The sequence below is a fragment of the Thunnus thynnus genome, chromosome 6 (assembly GCF_963924715.1).
Source record: "Thunnus thynnus chromosome 6, fThuThy2.1, whole genome shotgun sequence".
Lineage (NCBI taxonomy): Eukaryota > Metazoa > Chordata > Actinopteri > Scombriformes > Scombridae > Thunnus > Thunnus thynnus.
The window spans coordinates 2,039,447-2,060,221 of NC_089522.1; the positions used below are offsets into that span (position 1 = coordinate 2,039,447).

General features: G+C 40.0%; 1 protein-coding gene across 3 annotated transcripts in view; it reads right to left on the reverse strand.

Moving 5' to 3' along the window:
• Positions 1-16,459, reverse strand: part of plod1a (procollagen-lysine, 2-oxoglutarate 5-dioxygenase 1a) — a 40,519-nt gene extending 24,060 nt beyond the window's left edge. For 2 of the 3 annotated variants that reach the window (XR_010928590.1, XM_067591234.1), the window contains exons 1-5: positions 16,065-16,459; positions 6,591-6,682; positions 6,174-6,307; positions 2,474-2,637; positions 336-448 (exon numbers count right to left, since the gene is read on the reverse strand). Coding sequence is in view for 2 of the 3 variants with exons in the window: in XM_067591234.1 (XP_067447335.1) it covers positions 336-448; positions 2,474-2,637; positions 6,174-6,307; positions 6,591-6,682; positions 16,065-16,155 (594 nt within the window). In the remaining variant the exon portion in view is untranslated. The remainder of the gene's footprint in view (positions 1-335; positions 449-2,473; positions 2,638-6,173; positions 6,308-6,590; positions 6,683-16,064) is intronic. The other variant, XM_067591233.1, reaches the window with a different exon arrangement.
• Between the last annotated feature and the right edge of the window lie 4,316 nt (positions 16,460-20,775).

Sequence of the window (20,775 nt, forward strand, 5' to 3'; positions counted from 1 at the left end):
CAGTGTTTAAAAACTGCAAAATGGAGTACATTAGGATACATTTTTAAGACAACAGATAAATATGGAGGGATGTTGAGCCTGCATTAACAGCAAACACCAGCAAATTAAAACAGGAGCAGATCAGAAAACAGGGAACTAAAATAAATGTCTTTCTCTGATATAAGTTGGTTTCAAATAAAGGCCTGGCTCTCTCTGTATTTGAGACCACTGTTTGAGAATTTACAGTACATAATAAAATAACAGATACATAGCAATGTTAAATGGGTTAATACAATTTAATGAAACATTGGCATGAAATAAAACGTAAAGTGAAACTGCAGTGTAACATTTCTTACTCTTTTTTCTGGATTGATATAAATCTTGGTGAAGAACAGCTGGTCACTGTCTTTGTCTTCTCCTTTCCAGTCAGCAACCATTTCTTTGATGTTGTGAAGGTAACCAATGAAACCTGGGGATAGCAATAAACCCAGAGATAACAGCAAACAGGAAATGAGAAACTATGACTTTAGCTTTTTCTTATATTGTCTTATATTATATTATATATATATTATATTATTTTCTTATTCAACAAATGTTCATATTAATGTACAGTACCTGTACTGCTGTGTGCCATGTTGTGTCCAAATTCAAACACATCAGGGAAAAGTGAAGTCTTCTCTTTCAAAATGCCATGAGCAATAACTACTGCCAGGCTCAGTTTTTATAGCCTTAGCCCTATGCTGACTGCTGACTAAAGACCTGCCGTTTCTCTGCTATAAAAAGGAACTGCCATACTCCCTCTTACAAACATGTGGCTTATCATAAGGGTCAGAGCATGAAAGTGCCAGGGCCCAACAGTCCCTGACACTGAAAGTGCAAGGAATCATGATCATAGCGCCACCTACTGTCAACAGGAAGTCTTAAACACCACTTTTTTGGTAACCACTCCTTGCAGGTTAGTCAGAAACACATCAAATTTGGTCAGCCAACGTGTAAGACCTTGATGATGATAACCCCTGAAGCTTTTGAGTTCTTAATCAAAAGACGTTGCCATGCCAACACATTGTTCGCTGCAAAATATGAAGCTGTTTTTAAGGGGCTAGACATGCTTGAAAACTCACACAACTTTGCACACACGACAGGTCTTAAAGTCTGTAATATCATATAGGTGGCCGGCATGGGTGTGGCAGAATGGCTCGACAGCACCCCCCACAATATTTCAACGAAGCGGCCCCCGCAGCACGTTAAACCTACATGTACGAAAATGGGTACACACATGTATCATGCTAGGGCACACAAAAAAGTCTCTTGTACCCATAGCTTAAACCCAACAGGAAGTCGGCCATTTTGAATTTAGTGCTCAATTTTGGCGATTTGCATGCCTTGTATTTTAACGAACTTCTACAGAATTCATCAAAATGACTTCAAAATCAGTGTGTGTCATCTAGACTAGTTTGTGATCAAAGGTTATCAAAAGCTTTAGCTATCGTTGAAGCGTGTTGCCGTGGCGTGGTGTTGAGTTTTCATGTTTCGCCTTAACAGAGGAAATTGTTATAACTTTAGTGTAAATGCTCCAGTCTGCACCAAACTTTACATGTTTGATAAGAGTCCTGGCCTGAAAACATCTACATGATAATATTCCATCAGTGCCTAAACATACTTGAAAACTTATGAAATCTGGAGGTCAGCTATTTTAAATTTAGATTGCAAATTTAGAGCTGTTTTTGCAGTTTACAGGTGCTTTATTTTGACCAACTCCTTCTAGAGATTTAACTTGACCAACTTCAAATTTGGTCAATGTCATCGAAAGACCTTTATGATGAAAAGTTATGAAAATCTTGAGTTTTCATCATACAACATTGCCGTGGTGACACAGCGAACTTCAATGTTTCGTCATGAAGGGGGACGTTACTGTAACTTGAATGTACATCGTCCAACCTGCACCAAATTTCCCATGCTTCATAGGAGTCCCGGCCTGAACACGTTTACATGTCACTATTGAATTATAGTGATAGCACCCCCCACTGGCAACAGAGAGGCAGCCTTATGTGACAAACATCATCCGATTAACATGAAATTTACATTATAAGCAGCAACATGAATAATTAGTGGGTGTTCTCTAGCTTTAATTAAAAACTGTTTCTGCAAGTCTGACCAGGCAAGACCAAACAGCTTGTTGCACCGCTTAGAACCTTCTACTCTTTTGACTATCTTCAATATCAATCACAAGTGTCTAAACACTTCTGAATGACACAGGTATATTGTTTTTATCAGTCTGCTAGACTGACATCCAAAACAAAGAACTTCGATCAGTGGCCGATGATACATCTCTAATCCCTACAGCCATGCTGGTAATATGGCTAACAATGTTTGGTCATGTATGAAACAATTAATTTCATCAGAATGTGCGTAATAAACATTTACAATTCTTTCATTAGCATTGGAGCTATGTGGCCTCTTCTGGCTGTGTGGATGACAGGAGTGACGAACATACCCCCTGAGCCAAGGAACCTGTTGCCCTCCCTGACGTGGGGGTGTTTGTCCTCCAGGTGTCTGTCGGGCCAGATCAGGCTTTCAGAGGAAAACACCACCTTGTGTCTGGCCTGTTGGAACTTCTTGAGCAGCTCTTTGGGACCCGAGGCGAAAACCATATCAAAGCTGTGTAAAACAGGGAGTGAAAATAGAGAACTTTACTGCGCTGTGTGGCTCAGCAGTGTGTGAAGCCAGTGACATATTCAAAACAAATGAAGGGGTAGCCTTTATAAGATGCCAGCAGTCTTTATTTGGAGAGTTAAGTTGTCAGTGGTTGTGTTTACTATCATAAAAGGAACCGCTTGACTAGCAAAAAAAATCATACTCTCTCTTGATTTCAGTATATGCACATGTTTCAGTATGTAAGAACCATACCATCAGGTTAACACATTTTAACTACCTTTCCATATACCACTATACATTACTTAAAAGCTGCATAAAGATACACTTCAACAGTTTAAGAACTATAGTTATGTTTCCTTTCCAGGAGTGAGATAATAAGTACATGCACTAATTAATCTTTAACACCAAATCTTCAAAGTGAACTGACTATACTGAAATCATATCGTCACTGACAGAATCAGTAGCTTTTAGCAGTGGAGCTCCTCACTGCTGACAATTGCAAGTTCTAAGCTCTGTCGGCTGGCAGCTGCACTCTAACTGGTAGAATGGATGGGCATCATTGGCTCTTATCCATCTACTAAATTGCTCACACGCTGGCTCCAAGCACCACACACTGGTACACCGCCTCAGCTGGCGGGCTAAACCACGTGAGGGGGCGGTGTTTACAATGCACCACTGGGCAAATAAACTCTATCATGCAGCCATCAGCCTTGGTGGAGGAGGTCCATGTCTGTGCCAACGGCCATGTGTAAAGGGAGTTAACCTTACAAATCAGGAGTGGAGCCCCAAAGGCGGACCAGCTGTGCTTGCGCTAATGACCGGTTGGAAGTTACAGACTAACTTGCTGGCTAACGTGCCTGCTAATGTTTACTCATACAGAGTTCATTCTGGTTTACTGGTTGTTATTGAATGCTAATATCGGTGTCTATACACTTCTACCTTAATTTCAGATCATTTTGTCAAATGCTTTGCTGTCTAAATAACTAGTGGGCAGCAGTGACACTATTAATCATAGTATAATATAATAATATATATAATATATCTATAAATATCTATAAATTCTCTTATTCATATAAGAGAATTTACTTTCTCTTCGTCCATGTTGACTGCTGACTGGAGGGGAAACAGAAATGTCAAGGACGTCAGCGTTGATTTTGGCTATGAAAATGGGGTTAAAGCTAGGGCGAGCGTTTTTTCAAACAAGTGACACGTTGCTCAGCCTGTTCTCTGACACACGGAGTGGGTTAAGACATCCTCTCTGGGAAACACTGAAAAAATCTGATGTTCGCTCACTTGCTAATTTGTATTGTGTCCAGTAAGGAAATCGGTGTAACACATGGATGTATTATAAGAGCTGGATAGGGTTCTGCTGGTCAGCCTTGCAGCCAATGTTTCCTAGTGGCTACTCACGGTATTACAAAGAAAAATTCCCCCTGCGGCCGAAAGAAGTATTTTCCCCATAGACCACCATTGTAAAAGAGACATCTGTAAAACTGTTGACAGGATGATGCTGTTCCTCTTCCTCCTCAACCTTCACAAACTGCTGCCTCTTGTCCTTACATGCAACAGCCAGCTGTGGTGTCTCCTGCAGCTGTTCCTGTTCAGCAGGCTGCTGCCTACAAGTTCCATCATGACGGCCCTTTATTCATCCATGATGAACTTCAGGAATTTGCCATGTTAAAAATGCCCCTTCACAGCTTCCTACCCCAAGACACTCACTGCAGCACTATGGCCAACCACATCATTTGGTCCTCAGTGAGATCTCTGAATGCTGGAGACTCACAAGGCTTTAGTGAGTTTGCCTTCAGAATGAGAGCACTTGTGGGCATGTTGCAGTTCTGGGGCAGGACAGCAGGACAAGCAGAGTTAGCCTGTGCTTCTCATGTTCACAACCTTTTGGCCAACTTACCACCTGATCAAGTTGACAATCATGCTAGGTACGTACAATCCACCTATCCTAGTTATTTTACACCCACCAACACCTCTAAGAGCCTGTTTACACCTGGTATTAACATCCATCTTGGATGATCCGATCACAAGTAGACAGCTCTAAATACAGGTGTAAACGCACCCAAGACGGATTCAGGACGGATTGAGATCCGATCACTCAGACCACATTCGGAGGTGGTCTGGGCCGCATTTGACCACACTCTTTTACCAGTGTAAACACAATGTGTCCTGGGCCACATTTAAGGACCACCTACTCAACTGACGTCCTCTATTTTCCGGCAGACTAGGCATCAACTTGTTCTATATGCAGAAAAACACAGAATGTTAATTAACATTAGATCCAATGGGAACTTTTCAAGTCAGGACCGGCCAACTCACTCATCACTACCAGATCCAGACTCCAGCTCCGCACCCCAGCACAACGGACTCCATTCTCAACAGGAAGCTACCCCAGGGAGCTAGCAAGTATTCGTACAAAACCTCCATCAACTTGTTTAAACCCTGGTGCTTTCATGATTTGTAATTTCAATTGGCAATTCTGAACTAAGCTGTGGTACCGTTGATTTGACTTGCTGCTTCTCAGGTAACAGTCATCTCATCTGTTTATCAGGTTTCTGATACCAACTACGCAATACATAACTCTGCATCATGCATTTCAAACTTTCACTAGCCATAGCCTTGTGTACCAGTTTCCCTTTCCCTCTTGTGTCTTGTTTGTAAAATGTTGTAGTGTTTAGTACTTGTAGCTGTAGTATTAGTAATAAATGTGCATGTAACTAAAGTGAACTTGTTTGTGTTTTCTTGTGCTTGCATCTCAGTCACTTAACCTTAAAAGACCTATACCCTTGCAAAATCATAATTAAGATTAATAACAATCATAATTCTAATTGACCTCTCTTGTGTGTCCAACAAGGAGGACTATTTCCCTATTATCATACCTACTCTAATATGAGTTATGTCAGAGGACAAATAATTTCATGTTGGAGTTGTGCACAATAATAATTCATAATTCCCCCCATAAAGTCATAAAGATATTTGAGTGCACAAATTCCTACATTTAGATGGAGGGTACACAGACCCCCGGTCCTCCCGCCGGTTAATAACGAACGAATTTGGTCTTTGCAAATGGTAATGATGTACATGTTTATTTGCATATAGAGTGAGGAAGTGAGATCCAATCACAAGTGGTCACTCAGGATGCATGTGGAGATGCATGTTAATGCCAGGTGTAAACAGGGCCTAAAGCGCACTGATTAACTTGTATGTTATTCATTTGATCTGTAAATGTAAAAATGACAAATGGTGGTTTTAGAGGGAGTTGCAATTTCTACTATTTTTTGAATGCAGTGCAGACTCTTCCACTGAACCTGCCCAAACAAAAGTATAACCACCCAACATTAATACTGACAACAGTAAAAGCAGTTAAGAATATTTTGAATACGACTGTGTAATGAACGGAAACCAATTGCTGTTAGTAAACCCCACTTGTATGATTTGGAGAACTCTGCTATGGCCCTTTAATTACAAGGGTGTTACTCATGTCAAGTGAAATCTTGAGATTCAAACTGCCTGCGGTGATAACACTCTACCTGTCAATAAAAAGGATTATTTTATTCTCATCCTCCATCTTCTCCAGAGCTTCTTTAAGGAGTCTCACTTTCTGGCCTCCTCCTGGAGCTGACATGTAGTCACCTCCTCTCCATTTCTGACCCCGACCAAGGACCTTCAAAAGAACACACACACACACCATTTACTGCAATTTGAGGACAAAAAGTCTTCTTTCCTGCCACTTAAATAAAGATACTCTACTGTATGTTACCTGCCAAGTTTTACTTTGATTAACTTTTGACTAAAAAAAGTCCTAAATATAAAGACATTTAGCAGATTATAGACATGCTACACAAAAATATGTATTTGTTTTCCTTTAAAGAATAGACAGAGAGGCTCTCATGGCCAGACAGCAGGAAAGGAACTTTAAACCGAGATCTTGCCACAGAGGTTCCTACCTTGACAGTGTAGTTGAAGTGTTTAGCCGACCTCAAGAAACGCCTGAAGCCATCAGTCTCTTTGGTTGCAACTGTCACAACAAGGAGATTCTCTGGAAGACACAGCATTATAGAGGAATTCAGTAAGATGATATTGTAGGTCTCTCATTTTCTTTTGCCTCAGGCATGAACCAACCCAATGGTGCTGCCATAACTGTCAGTTTCTGTGATATATGTCTCATTGTGCATGTGTTTTAGAAATTGATTGGATTTTTTAATTTCTATTTCCCCTCCATGATATATCTTCAAGATGAGATTTGGTTAAGTTATGAACACCATCTTCGTCTGCCCTTGCAGGTCTAACTATCAGTGTGAGTTTATACCATAAACTCCACATATGCTGAAGGAAAAATCTATTTCTCTTGACACAGAACTAACATTTTTATAGGGTCCTACATAACCGATGGCCCAAGGCCAGTAAAAGTTTAACGTTCATTGTTTACACAACTCATGGGGAAGGCAAAGGCACCAGTGACTCCAGGGAAGCAGGGGGATTTTCCAGTTCTGTTGTTTCTCCATCATCTCTGACTCCGGCAGTGGCCATGGTGTCTGGAAAAGTAATGCAGCTGCAGGCTACCGGAAAGCTATGCTGTCGTCTTTGAAATGTTGTGTTTTTTCTTTGGATGCGCACAAGTAGGCAGGGGTGGAAAAAAAAATACTGGGAGAATCGCCAATCGCCTACTTTTGATTTGTAAATCAAAAATCAACACACACACACACACACACACAGCAGACAGAAGTGCACAGAGTCCACAGCGGACAGAATGAAACAGACTTTAGATTATACTTTACTTCAGTCGACCACAACTGCTTGCTTCCAGCAGTCAGCTTCCTTCTCATCCAAAGCCACTATGAACAAGCTCAAAACAGACGTTCATGGTATGTAACAATTGAGTCTAATTGGCTAAGTATCTTAAAATTAGTTGGATTCTTGAAGGCTTTGGGCTGACACTGGCCTGCCCCTCCTCTCTACCAGCAGTACCTACAGCAGTTTAGTTTTAGTTTATCAAGTTTTATTTCAAACATGTTAGAAGAAAACAAAAAATAAAATATATAAGCAAGAAGCAACAAAATAGAATATACAAGCAAGAAAACAAACAAACCACACATTCAAATAACAGAAGAAAATAACAGAAGAACAAATCAATCGGGTTAGAAACAAACAAAATGTCACAAATCCATCTGTTCAATATATTATTTTTAAAGTCTTTTAAATTTGATTAGTGTTCCAAATGTTTTAATTTCTTCACTGCAGTTGTTCTATACATTAACTCCTTTGATTGTCACACATGATATTTTGCATTTGTCCTTACTACATGCTTTTTGAACATACACATTCCTCTCAGGTCATGTTAACTTTCCCTCATTTGAAACAACCCTTGGATACTGTTTGGCAATGGAGATTGCAAAGACTGGTAGCAGAGATGATGTGGAAAGTAAAGACATATATGTTAAAGAAGCTATGTTTACAAGTGGAACAGATGAAAAAGAAATTATTGACACTTAAAAATCTCAAGAGTAAGAAGACTGAAATGGAATTGATATGTCCACAGTTCAAAATATTGTTGAATGTGTAGCAAAACCTCTGACTCATATCTGTAACCAGTCTCTACAAACTGGTGTATTTCCAAGAACAATGAAAACAGCTTAAGTCATACCAATATATAAGGCTGGAGACAAAAGTGCTCTCAAACTACAGACCTGCTTCCTTGCTTCCATATTAAATATCTGGTTGACTTCAAAATTGCCCAAATGTGCCTCATGTGCAGAGTAAAAAATCAATTAGTTTAGTAATTGATTAAAATATTGGCCATAACTCATTAACCGTTAATCAAAACATTATAAATCTTGGTACACATGTTCAGTCCATCACTGGGAACAGGTCTACCAAAGCGTTTTGAGCCCGACCCATAGGGGGCACCACAAATGTGTATCTGAAAACCTGGTGGACAGAATTTCACCAAAATTGGTGTGCATGCTCTGGGGGTGAGTATTAACCAAAATCTGAAGCTCCATATTGACTGGTGCAAGTGGGCATGGCATATCACATATTCGCTCATAACTCAAGATGCCTTTGAGTGATCCTGATTAAAATCACTGGAAACATCTCTTGCTATCTCCTGAACAGAGCCACCAAGATGTGTTGAAATCTGATGAATGGCAGAACTTTGAGTGCACAATTATTGAAATGCTGCATGCTTTCTGATGATGAGATGATGATGAGATGATGAACAACAAGGAGCGATTGGTCTCACTCCTTCTTTAAACAGAATTAAACTCGCTGAAGTGACTTTGCTCTCCTTTGTGAAGCCTGAAACCTGATCAACCCAACCTGCTTTGGTTTTGGAAGATTGAGCTGCTTTCTTCTGTTGACCGCAAAAAGGTTATAACCCAGAAATCGCCGCTTGTGGCTATGTTTATTATTTGTGTTCTGCTGTGGCTCAAATTACCATGAGCTGTAATGAATTAAAACCATGGAACTTGGCACAATAACTGCAAAAGATATACATGTGCTTTCCCAGAAATATGAGCCCAATTGGCCAGACAGTGGCGCTGTAATTAAGGCCCGAAAATTCAATTTTCAAAAGGCCACGTGCCTCACATCGTAAGTCCGATTGACTTGAAATTTGACACACAAGCCCAGCTCAATGTGCTCTATAAAAAAGCCTCCTGGACCATAAATGTCTGCCATGATGGATTTTTTTGCTAATTTGCATAAACTGAAAAAAAAAAAAATTATAGAACTTTTTGAATTTGACACTATCAACATCAAATTTAGTATACAGCCTTGCAGGGCGGAGGTACAAATTTCTATTATAAATGAGCAAGATCAGTCGAAAACATGGCCATCATCAACAAATATCTTCGCAAAAGGTGGGGCTTAGAAAATACTGGCCATATCTCATTAACCATTTGTCAAATCATCGTACATTTTTACATAACTTCATTTTTACATAACTTCAGTCTGTAATTGGGAACAGGTCTACCAAAGTGTTTTGAGCCTGACCCATTGGGGGGGCCAAAAACACCACAAATGCGTATCTGAAAACCTGGTCGACAGAATTTCACCAAAATTGGTGTGCATGCTCTGGGGGTGAGTACTAATCAAAATCTGAAGCACCAAATTGATTGGTGCAAGTGGGCATGGCCTATCACATATTTGCTCATAACTCAAGATGCCTATGAGCAATCCTGATCACTGGGGACAGGATGTACCACTCTGTTTGCAAAAAAAAAATCTTCTTTGTGGTTTATATCGGCGGTTGGCAACTAGCGTATTCGGTGCATTACTGCCACATTCAGCTCTGGAGTGTGGACCAGAGATTAAATCATACCCATTAATCCTGTCTGTCTAATAAACTCAAAGAAAACTCTAACGTTACTGCTCGACCCACTTGGCAGGTTCATTAAAGTTTTCATTCTGAGCTTTTGTACTCCAGTCTTCCTATTGAGATGGGTACTACAAACTATGCTTGCATGCATGATAGTTTACTCAGCCAGCTGGAAAAAATATGTATATGTATCAGTATCAGTATCAGCATCAGCAATCGGCCACAATGGGTTGGAAAATATTGGCATGATGGATATCAGCAAAAAATCCAATGTCATGCATCCCTAGTTCAGTGTATTTGAAAGTTGTCAAGTCCAGTTTTTCATATTCCATAGGTGAATGACCTCTGTCGAAATTTGTCATGGATGTGTTTAGTGTATTCAGTTAATCACTATTTAAGTTTTTCCATTACCTTGTTGTGTTGTTCTCCCTGGATTCATTCATTGAACTTATCCAGTTTGTTGACGCCTTCGAACTTCTGCTGCCTCTGGTGTTGATCCTTTCAGCTTCATGAATATTTTGCAACTTGCTGTCAAAGTTGCCTGGATCTTGTTTTGTTTTCTTTAATATGTGTGCTCTCCTTGCGATGTCCACGTTCTTTTTGGTGAGATGTTCATTGATGTACACATCAGTCCCCTTTTGTTTCCTTCCTTGTCTGAGGAGCGCATACTTTTTCTTTCTGTTGGTGAAGTGGATTATTATAGCTGGTGTTGCACTTTTGTTTTTGTTGGGCAGGGTGTGAAAAGCTTCAATGTCACTGCTGTCAACAGAAATGCCATGTTGTCTAAGTAGCCAATGACCTGTCACTCAAGCGATTACTCCAGTACCCTCAGAGGCCGCAGCTGCCCCGACATAGTACCAGTGTCGGGTCTTCAGGTCGCTGATGATAAGGTCGTCCAGTACTGCTTCAGGTTGGCCACTCAATTCTCCAGAAGTATGATCTTTTTTTCCTTTTCCATGTTTTGTTTCTTAAATGATTGAACTTCTCCCATCAGTTGCATTTCCCTCTTTTGATGACCAGCAACTGTTGCAATCTCGGCTGACAAAAAGTCAAGAGATTTCTTACATTCTTCTACCTCATCGGGGAGGTTTGCGGCTTTTTTGACGGCATTTTGCTCAGTGACTCGTTAGTCCAGCTTCCACAACATCGAGCAGAGCCCCAGCAGCTGCCGCAGTAGCCAGCTGAGCTAACACTAACCAGGCTAGGCCAGCCAATAGCAGTGAGTCTGACCAGCAGCCCCTCCTCTCTACCAGCAGTGCCTACAGCAGTGAGTCTGACCAGCAGCCCCTCCTCTCTACCAGCAGTGCCTACAGCAGTGAGTCTGACCAGCAGCCCCTCCTCTCTACCAGCAGTACCTGCAGCAGTGAAACTACATTTATACAACATTCATTTACAGATCCAATATGTACCTAATTCTATATTTTGCATATTTGTGTAATATATCAACATTACATATCAGTGGCATAGGCAGGAATCAGTGTGGATGGGCACAGAGAAAATCAGGTGGGCCTAGCCCATCCATGACCAATTAGTTATGAAATGCATATGTTAACCAAAATAGGCCATTACAACTATACTTGCCTGAATGCACCACAGTTTAATCATACAAGCCTTATACATCATCAAAGGTAATATTACAAGCACCAAGACGAACATTAACAGCATTACATAGCCTGACACGGCAGCCACTTATTCACACAAACACAGCTAACAGACACAACAGCATGATTAATCAAACGTATGGATAGAGGTACACTGGTACCAACATGCTGGGTAACATTAAAAATGACACTTAAACAGAGTGTGGCACGGCAGCCACATAAACCACACACACACACACACACACACACACACACTGATTAAACTGACTTTTCTACTTTTTTCATAGGAAAGTATATGCAGTCAATTTTGACCCATAACACAACATATGTAACAATAATTTCTCATTTTAACATATAAGAAAATATAAACAAGTAATTTTGGGGAATTATTTTGTTTATAAGATCCTCTCATGGTCTTATAATATATTAACCTGTTCTGTTCATCATAAGCAATACAATAGATAAACCGTGCCTATTTTAAACTAAAAACAATTTGTACATTGCAAGTTAAACGTGGTTTAAGGTACATAAATATCAAAGTAAGTATATATTATGGTTATGGATGAATAATTAAGTTACTTGGCAGATAAAACATTTAATGGATGATAATTAGTGTTTTTTCAGTGTTTGTTAATAAATTCAAACGTGGATCAGACCCACAAACACTAAGAATTTTTCAAATGTGCCTATGTAGAATTGAATGGGTTATTGTTGTTATTATTTAAGCATCTAATTATAAAAAAAATTCTGCAGTAAAAGACAAAAATAGAAACTTTCTTGATTTAAACAACAATTCGTGGCCATTTGAATATAGATTTCTGAGTTTACGAAGTGCACATGAATGCACCATGAAGTCTCAAATGCTTTGCCATACACAGTGACGTAGATTTTAGAGTTTATGAGGTGCACCTGAATGCACCATAAAGTCCCTTGTTAACACAGGCTATGGTCAGCGTTTTGCAAAGCGATGTAGACGTACAATCGTTCTTAAAGTGTTTACGTTTTGAAGTGGAGATAGTGCGACCGCGCCCATGACAAGCCGTTTTAACATTTAATATCTAGACTGGATATTTATTGCAGATATTCGTAATTCAATTCTTCCTAGTCAAAATGAACCTTTCAGATATCCACAACGTCATTCTTCCTAGGACAAATGACGTCACTTTTGCTATTCATGTGTATTGGGCTTTCAATTTCAGATATCCACAGTTACATTTCAGATATCTACAATACAATTCTTACAAGGAGAAGCTCCCATTTCAGATATCTACAATCCAATTCTTACTAGTCATAACTGAAGTCGGCATTTGCTTTTGGTGAAAAAAAAAATCCTGCCAAAAGTGGTCACTAGATGTCGCACTACGCATGTCCTAAACTCAGAGATGATTGTTGCTGAGTGATGATCAGATCAAATTGTCAAACTAGGCAGTGCTGGTCAAATATGAATGAAAATTCTGATACTGCATTGCCTATTTCTCGCCTCAAATGTTTTCAGAAACATGTTTTAGTGAACTGTTTAGCTGTAAAGTGAGATAGCTGGTAACGCAGCCACCGTGTTGAAACAGAGCAAAAACCAAGCACCGCCCAACTTGCAGTACGTCACCCACTATGTTGATCTACGTCAGTTACAATTTCAGATATCTAAATTTGCATTCTGGATAGAAAGAATTACATTTATGGATATGTACAATATTTATACAGATGTCCACGACTGTATTTTTCCTAGTAAAATTGAAATTGTGGAAATCCGTAATGACAATTTTACTAGTCAAAATGTATTTTTGGATATTCATAATTTCATTTTTTGATATCTGTAAAGTTTTTTTTCATTTTGGATATCTGAAATTAGAATTATGACTAGTGAGAATTGGATTGTAGATATCTGAAATGTGATTTATCTATTAAGAATTGTATTGCAGATATCCAGAATGTTAATTCTGGATATCAAAAATGCAATTGTGGATATCTGAAATTGAAAGCCCAGTACACATGAATGGCAAAAGTGACGTCATTTGCTCTAGGAAAAATGACATTATGGATATCTGAACTGACAATTGTGGATAGGAAGAATGTCATTGTAGAGATCTGAAATGTTCATTTTGACTAAGAAGAACTGAATTACAGATATCTGCAATAGTTAAACTATTAAATGTTAAAACTGCCACTTATACTTTTTTAAGGACTTTTAGATATCTTAAATGTACTTTTGACTAGTACAATCAAAGTTGTAGATATCTTAAAATACAATTTCTACTGGTAAGAATGTTATTGTGGATATCTATAATTACCATTCTGACTAGTGAGAATACAATTTTGACAAGGAGAAATGCTATTCTGGATATCTAAAATGTAATTACAGATAGGAGTGTGGTTCGTTTAAATGTTAAAATGGCTTGCCATACTACGCCTGTGTGAGAGAGAGCACACAGAGGATGTTTGTTTGCCGCGGGGGGAGAACGAGTCGATGCCGGTGAGTCAGCGTCTGTTTGGGAGTATATCAGACAGAGAGAGCGTGATAGCGGGGTGTGCTGCTCCAAAAGTAGAAAGTCAATTTGTATTGGGACGAACCGCCACATATAAATAAATGTATGGTAAAACCTTGGGTGTATTGGCGTAAACCCTTTTCCAACACAATAGGAGGGCAAAGTGTTTGCATTTGCTTCTCTGAGTACATGGCTGCGCTTTGGCACGGAGGGGGGTGGAGGTCGTCGTCGGAGAACCACATACGGCTCCGTCAGCAGCAGCCGCTAATTCAGCCTTTCCCTTGACAAGTGCTGAAACAGCGGCTACGTACGTGTCGTTCCTTGACACCAGAGGGGTATAGGTAGAGGAGAAACTGGCACAGGAGTAGTCTCTTCCTCCTCCTCCTCCTCCTCCTCCTCCTCCCGACGATGTCTTTTAGTGATGACTTTAAGCAAACTGCTTTGTTTCGCCATACAAAGCAATTACATTAAATCACTATATTAAATGTTAAGCAGCTAGCTAGTGGAAAGTAAGCAATACAGTGCGTGTGTGTGTGTAATGCTGTACAGTGAGTGAAAGAGGAGGAGCTGTTTGCAATCTGGCATCTGCGAAATGCATTGCCACTCCAAAACTCTGACCTGTCAACATCATCATCAACAAGAAGCAAGAAACAAGAACTGATTTATTTTTATTGGTCCCGTTTATTGGTCCCATTTGAAATTGAAACAGTATGACTGCTATGATCCAGCAAAAAAGGAAGCCCTCTGGAAACCCCTCACCCACAGCTACACGCCAGTTACATATCCATAACTAAAGGAAAACTACCAATTCTTTCACTGTTGTATTATGTATAGGCTACAATGAGTAAATCACCAAAACTATGGTAAAAACAATTACTTTCAGTTTTTGGCTGCCGGGCCAGAGAAATATATATGGGGGGCCAGTAAAACTCTGATCCACTGGCAAAGTGGACCAGTGTGGAAAAAATGTTACATTAGACACTGTATTATATTAATATGAAGTATAGTTCAAGGAAGTATATTTGAATCAAATGGAACATTGAAAAGTTCACCCATTCGTTTAATCCTGAAACATTATCTCCATAAAAAAAATCTGCCAGATTCACTAGTTTTCAATAGGAAATATCTTCTTTCAATGCTCTCGCGTGTCAAGTGTTGCTTGCTTGATTTTACTCCTGTTTCAAGCTACTGGCATTCATTTCTAGAAGTTTCCAGAGGAAGACTGCCTGGGAACAGCCGCTATGTTTCAATAACTTCAGAATATTCTTCTGGACTAACGGGAGATTTATGAGATTGCATACTGTAACCAGCATGATTTTTGCAAAGATAAAATCTATCCTGACAAGTTGAGACAGAAAAGCTGTCTCAAAAGTCTAGATTTTGTTCTTTGTTGTTCCATAACAAACTTCATTCAACATCGTTACACTACACGTTAATGAAGCATTCCTATATAACATTAGCAGCACTGACAACTCACACTGAGTTCATGGCAGCCTCGTCCACGTCAGCGGCATGGAAGTTCTGAGCACCGACGTGCAGTTTTCTCTAATGTCAATGGGTCACAATGTTAAACCCCCTTCATTGTATTCAACTGTCTTAAGAAACATACAACAAGCAATATACAAGCTACAAGGTAACGTAGCTAATCAGTTTTGAAAGAACTACATTTTTATTTCTATTCATACAATATGTCGAGCGGCGCGTGCAACGTTTTCAACGAAATCTCAGCTCTTCGACTGGCTGCAGGTTGTTGCAGCGAGACACACAGTGGAAGGAGGACATGGACTATTTACTGGTCGATAGGCATACCAGAGTTTGAGTAAGAGTTTCCTGATGAGCTTTGGGAGTCTCCCCAAACAGCCCAAACCCAGCATAAGTGTCCCAAACTGCACTGCTATTGACTGAGATAGGTAGATTTGATTCAACGCCATTATTAAGTAAAACTGTGTAGCAGAGCTGACACGGAATGTTGGTGGGGTGCAGACATAACGTTACTCACAGTCAGCATTCCTGACTTACCTTCGGGGACTCGCTGCTCTGCACAGTTTGTCGGAGGGACAAGTACACAGACAAAAATCCCTGACAACCATAGCAGGGGCGACAGCTTCATTTTTCCAAAGTTAGAGTTAAAATCCTTTCACGATTCCCAGTGCAAACCAGTCAACACTTTTTCCTCTGATTCCGTCCGAAGAAGCCAACTGCGCAGGGCTGACTTGACTCTCCCCACCCTCCCTGACTCTCTTTCTGTCTCTCCTTCCTCTAAATCCCCCTTTCCACGCAACAAACTAAAACTACAGTAGAAGCTGAAGAAGAGGAACAATAGCAGTAAAACAGTAATTTGACGTTTCCTATATGATATTTTTGTCAGATATTTGTGATACAGTAGGCTCATGTGTTAAAACCTTAGTCTGTATATGAAGAGGTTAAAACTGCATGCATCTGCAACGCCCACTTCAAAAACTGAAAAAAAAAGTCTTTGAAACTGAGCTAGCTGTTCTGTGGACATGAAAACTTGCACGTAGCCTTTACTCCCCTCACCAAGTTAATCATTTTTTTTTAATTTGTCATCATAACATGTAAAATTTCACAAACACACAAAAAAATGTTTTATAACAGTTGACTCATGGGGTGCAACATTGTAACAAGAACAGAATATAGATATTTCATCTATCCACATTCATATTAATAAGGGTAGACTAAACCAATTAAAACAGTTTCAACAAAAACTGAATATCAGAACCTTCATGGAGGATTTGACTGCATTAGGTGTGCCTAACAAACTGGCAGCTGAGTGTATTTATAGAGTATATGTCAATGGTTAGAAATTGTTATAATAAAACCTACAGTTCAAAAATGTTCTTGTCTTGTTAACATACAATAAAATCCATATAAATAATAGCACTCATTTCACTGAATCTGTGAATCTTCTCCCAGCCTGCGTCCTGCAGGCTTTGTGTGCAGAATTTCTAGCCTCCAACCCGAAGCTGAGATGGCATCTGTTACATCTGCTCCTGCTGTCTCCCCTGACACTCCCTCCACATCTAATTCTATGTCTTCCTAACTGTCACTTCTCCGGTGGCTCTCTCCCTATTCTCCCTGTGTGTGTGTGGTCTGTCTGAGTGGAGACAGGTGTGCTGGAGTCGGAGCAGAGCACCACCAGCTGCACCTCATCCTGAAATATATTCTCAGCTCTGCCACATCCACCCTGCCAGATCGTAGCCTCTGCTTATGTCAGTACTATGCTTCCAGCCGTCTGGTCGTTTCTAAGCTTATTTGCTAGTTGTCTGTTGCTTCGTACACAGTCTGAAACTTATTCCCTCTTCCCTGCAGTTCTGTCTGCTCTGCCCTAGGCCCCGGTCTCTCGGACCTTGCCTCATCTTGTCTGCTCCATTCCCCTTACCTGAACCCACCAAGCTCCACACTTCACCTTTGGGATCTCTGCCTGGCTCTGCTGTGAACCATTCCCTGGGCTTCACCTGGCTAACTAACCCTGCCATCCTGAAAATAAACACCGTTTCATTCCAACCCTGTCTCTAGCCTGTCAGTGTTTGCACTTGGGTTCACCTGCTTAATTGCCACATGACAGTATCGTCATTTTCTCAGATCTGGCAAAGCTCCAGAGCCACAAAAGACATTATACAACAGTTTTCACTGGCTCATTCACAATAGTGAGTGAACTGAACTTGATGGGGTGTCACAGTGGCCTGGGGGCTAAGATGTGTAAACTACAACATCCCTTGTTCCATTCCATCCAAGGACCTTTGTTGCATGTCATTCCCCTTTCCCTCCCCACATTTTCTGTCTGTTTCTCAATTATATACCATGAATTAAAGGCAAAAATGCCCCAAAACAACTCTTTTAAAAACCAACAGTTGTAACTGCAGTTATAGTTTTTATAACTGTTCTGCTGTTACTCTTTTGTTAAGTCACATTCCACTTTAAAATTCCTCGTCTTCACTTTTCCTTATCTGATATATCTTCTCCACACTTCTCACTGTCCATACTTTTTCGGTTACACATGTACACCTAGTAAGCAATACATTTGTGTTCTCATCAGTGACACGTAATTTCCTCCAGAAATCTACTCTCATGTTAATGAAGGAAAAACACCACTAAAAAGGACACATTGTTATGTTATGGTGTTTTGATTAAGACTGAAACCAATGTGTGGCTATGAAAAGTAATGAAACAAAGGCCAAAGTTGTATAAAATAGACATTGGTAAATAAATGGTATTACTTGATGTTACTGAAGACACGTAGCATAGTAAATACCACTACATAACAAAAAATGTGGATGCTAAGGTAGGTGCTATTTTCCCCTCATATTTCTGTACTGTAGCCTATATAGACTGTTTATATCTAAATCATGGGTGTATTACAAGATTATAATATATTATAATATTATAATATGATACATTCATGACCTAAATATGTTCATGGGGAGTTGATCAGAGAGGGTAGGAGTTTGGTGGAAGCTGACGGTGGAAGCTGACGGTGACAGTGATACATGGTTAAAACTTTGTGGAAAAACAAACAGAGCAATCTGACAGATGATCCTGGGATCAAAACATGTTTGTCAGTTGGAGGTCGCAACCGAGGAGAGCTCACTAGAATGGGGAAACCCAATGAGATGAGGAAAGCTGTGGCGGGTCGGCACAACTATGTTGTGAATGAACCAGAGGGGGAGACTCTGACATAATTGAAGTGATAACAGTACGGAGGTAAGCCAAGGTAGTGAGAGAATGAGAGAGAAAAGAGGTAATTTTGCCAGAATCAGCTCAAAGAAAATCAAGGATAGTGGAGGTTTTGGGGGAGGAAGAGAGGAGAGAACTCAGGATGGTCTGGAGTTTAAGCTTATATTGAGATTTGGTGAGGAGAGGGGAATCTCTTCAATGAGTCCGTTGAAATTAACAACCGAAAACCAGGTTGGGGATATACACTTGGCTAAGGTTTTGAAAGATGGAAATTTGTTGATTTGCAGGAATGAAGAACAGAGAGATCGGGCTGGCAGGATGAAAGAAGTAGTGCGGGTTAAAGCAGTAAGTGCAAGTGTATTGAAAGAGGAAGTAAGTGGAATAAAGGAGTGATTTGGGGGTGCCAGTTGGAGTTACAATGGAGGAAATTAAATCAAACTTAAAAGGAGGAATCCTGAAAGGTGCTCGGCGGTTGCAGGTAACTCGAGAGGGAGTGAGGAAAGACAGTGAGCACGATGTACTTGATTTTGAGGAGGAAGTGCTCCCAAAGAAAGTGACTCTAGGCTTCTTGAGATATACCGTACAAGAGTGCGTGCCAAAGCCAATGAGGTGTTACAACTGTCAAAGGTTTGGTCATACAGCCAAGACATACGAAGGCAGAAGAAGATGTGCCAGATGTGGGGAAGATCATGAGTATGGGCAATGTGGTCATGAGCAACCAAAATTTTGTAACTATGGTGGCAATCACAGTGTGTTTTATGGGGGATGTGAAGTGGTGAAAAGGAAAAGGGAAATACAGCAGGTAAGAGTTCAGAGTAAGATTACATATGCAGAGGCTGTGAAGATGGTGAGTCAGAGAGGAGGAATTGTTGAGAGAAGCAGAACAGGTAAGTGAGGGAAAAGTAATGGTTGATTTAAAGAAGCTAGTCACTTTCATAGCAGGGGCAGCAAATGCAACTGTGGAAGTTTGGAAGATGTTTTTTCTCAAGTTCAGGGCAATATGGGACAATCATTGTTTGCTGATGATGGAGCTTTGTCTTCAATCGGCATTCCGAATATTGGCATCCAACAACAAAGGTACTTCTTCCATGTTGGGAGAGAGGAAGGGCCAAGAGGGAATGTTTTGCATGGAGTAGTGAAACAGTTGCTAGAGACGTCATTAAATCAGAAAAAATATATCCTTACAGTGCCATTGCCAGTAACGCCACCCTGGTTGTTCCCCTCAGTGTCAATTGACTTCTATATTCTGGAAAAAGTGCAGGTACATAAAAGTTTTGGAAATATTGCAGTTTTGGTTGAAGATTACATGGTTACAAACATTATATCAGACATTTGTCCCAGTATACACAGATGGATCCAAGGATCCTAACACAGGGAGCACAGGCTTTGCTTTGAGTATACCAACCTTACAAGTTTCTGTTAAAAGAAGAACATCAGATCATTGGTCAGTTTATATAGTCGAGATGATAGCAATTGCAACAGCATTACAGTGGATAGAGGAGTTACAAATTAAAAAGGTTATTCTTTGTACAGATTCATGTTCTGCATTAATGTCCTTGCAGTCATTTACATCTCACAGTAGGCAGGAAATAGTTAATGAGATATATGACAACAGATTTAAAAATATTAATATTTTGATAACATTTATGTGGGTACCTGCACACAGAGGGAATAAGGGCAATGAAATTGTGGATGCATTAGCAAAACAGGCACTGAAACACGAGGAGATCATGGACATTTCACTCAGTAAATCTGAAGCAAAAGGAATATTCAAAAGAAACATCATTAAAGAGTGGCAGCACAGTTGGGATACAGCAAACACAGGACAACACCTTTATGCAGTACAGCGAGAAGTAGGCACAGTGAGGTCAGCTAAAAGAAGCACCAAAGAGGAGAACATCTTAACAAGGTTGAGGCTAGGACACACCAGACTAAATAAAACACAGCAATTAATAAACAAACATCCCTTAGGATAATGTAACCTATGTCAAATAGAGGAATCAGTGGAGCATATTCTCAAGAGCGAGAATTATTA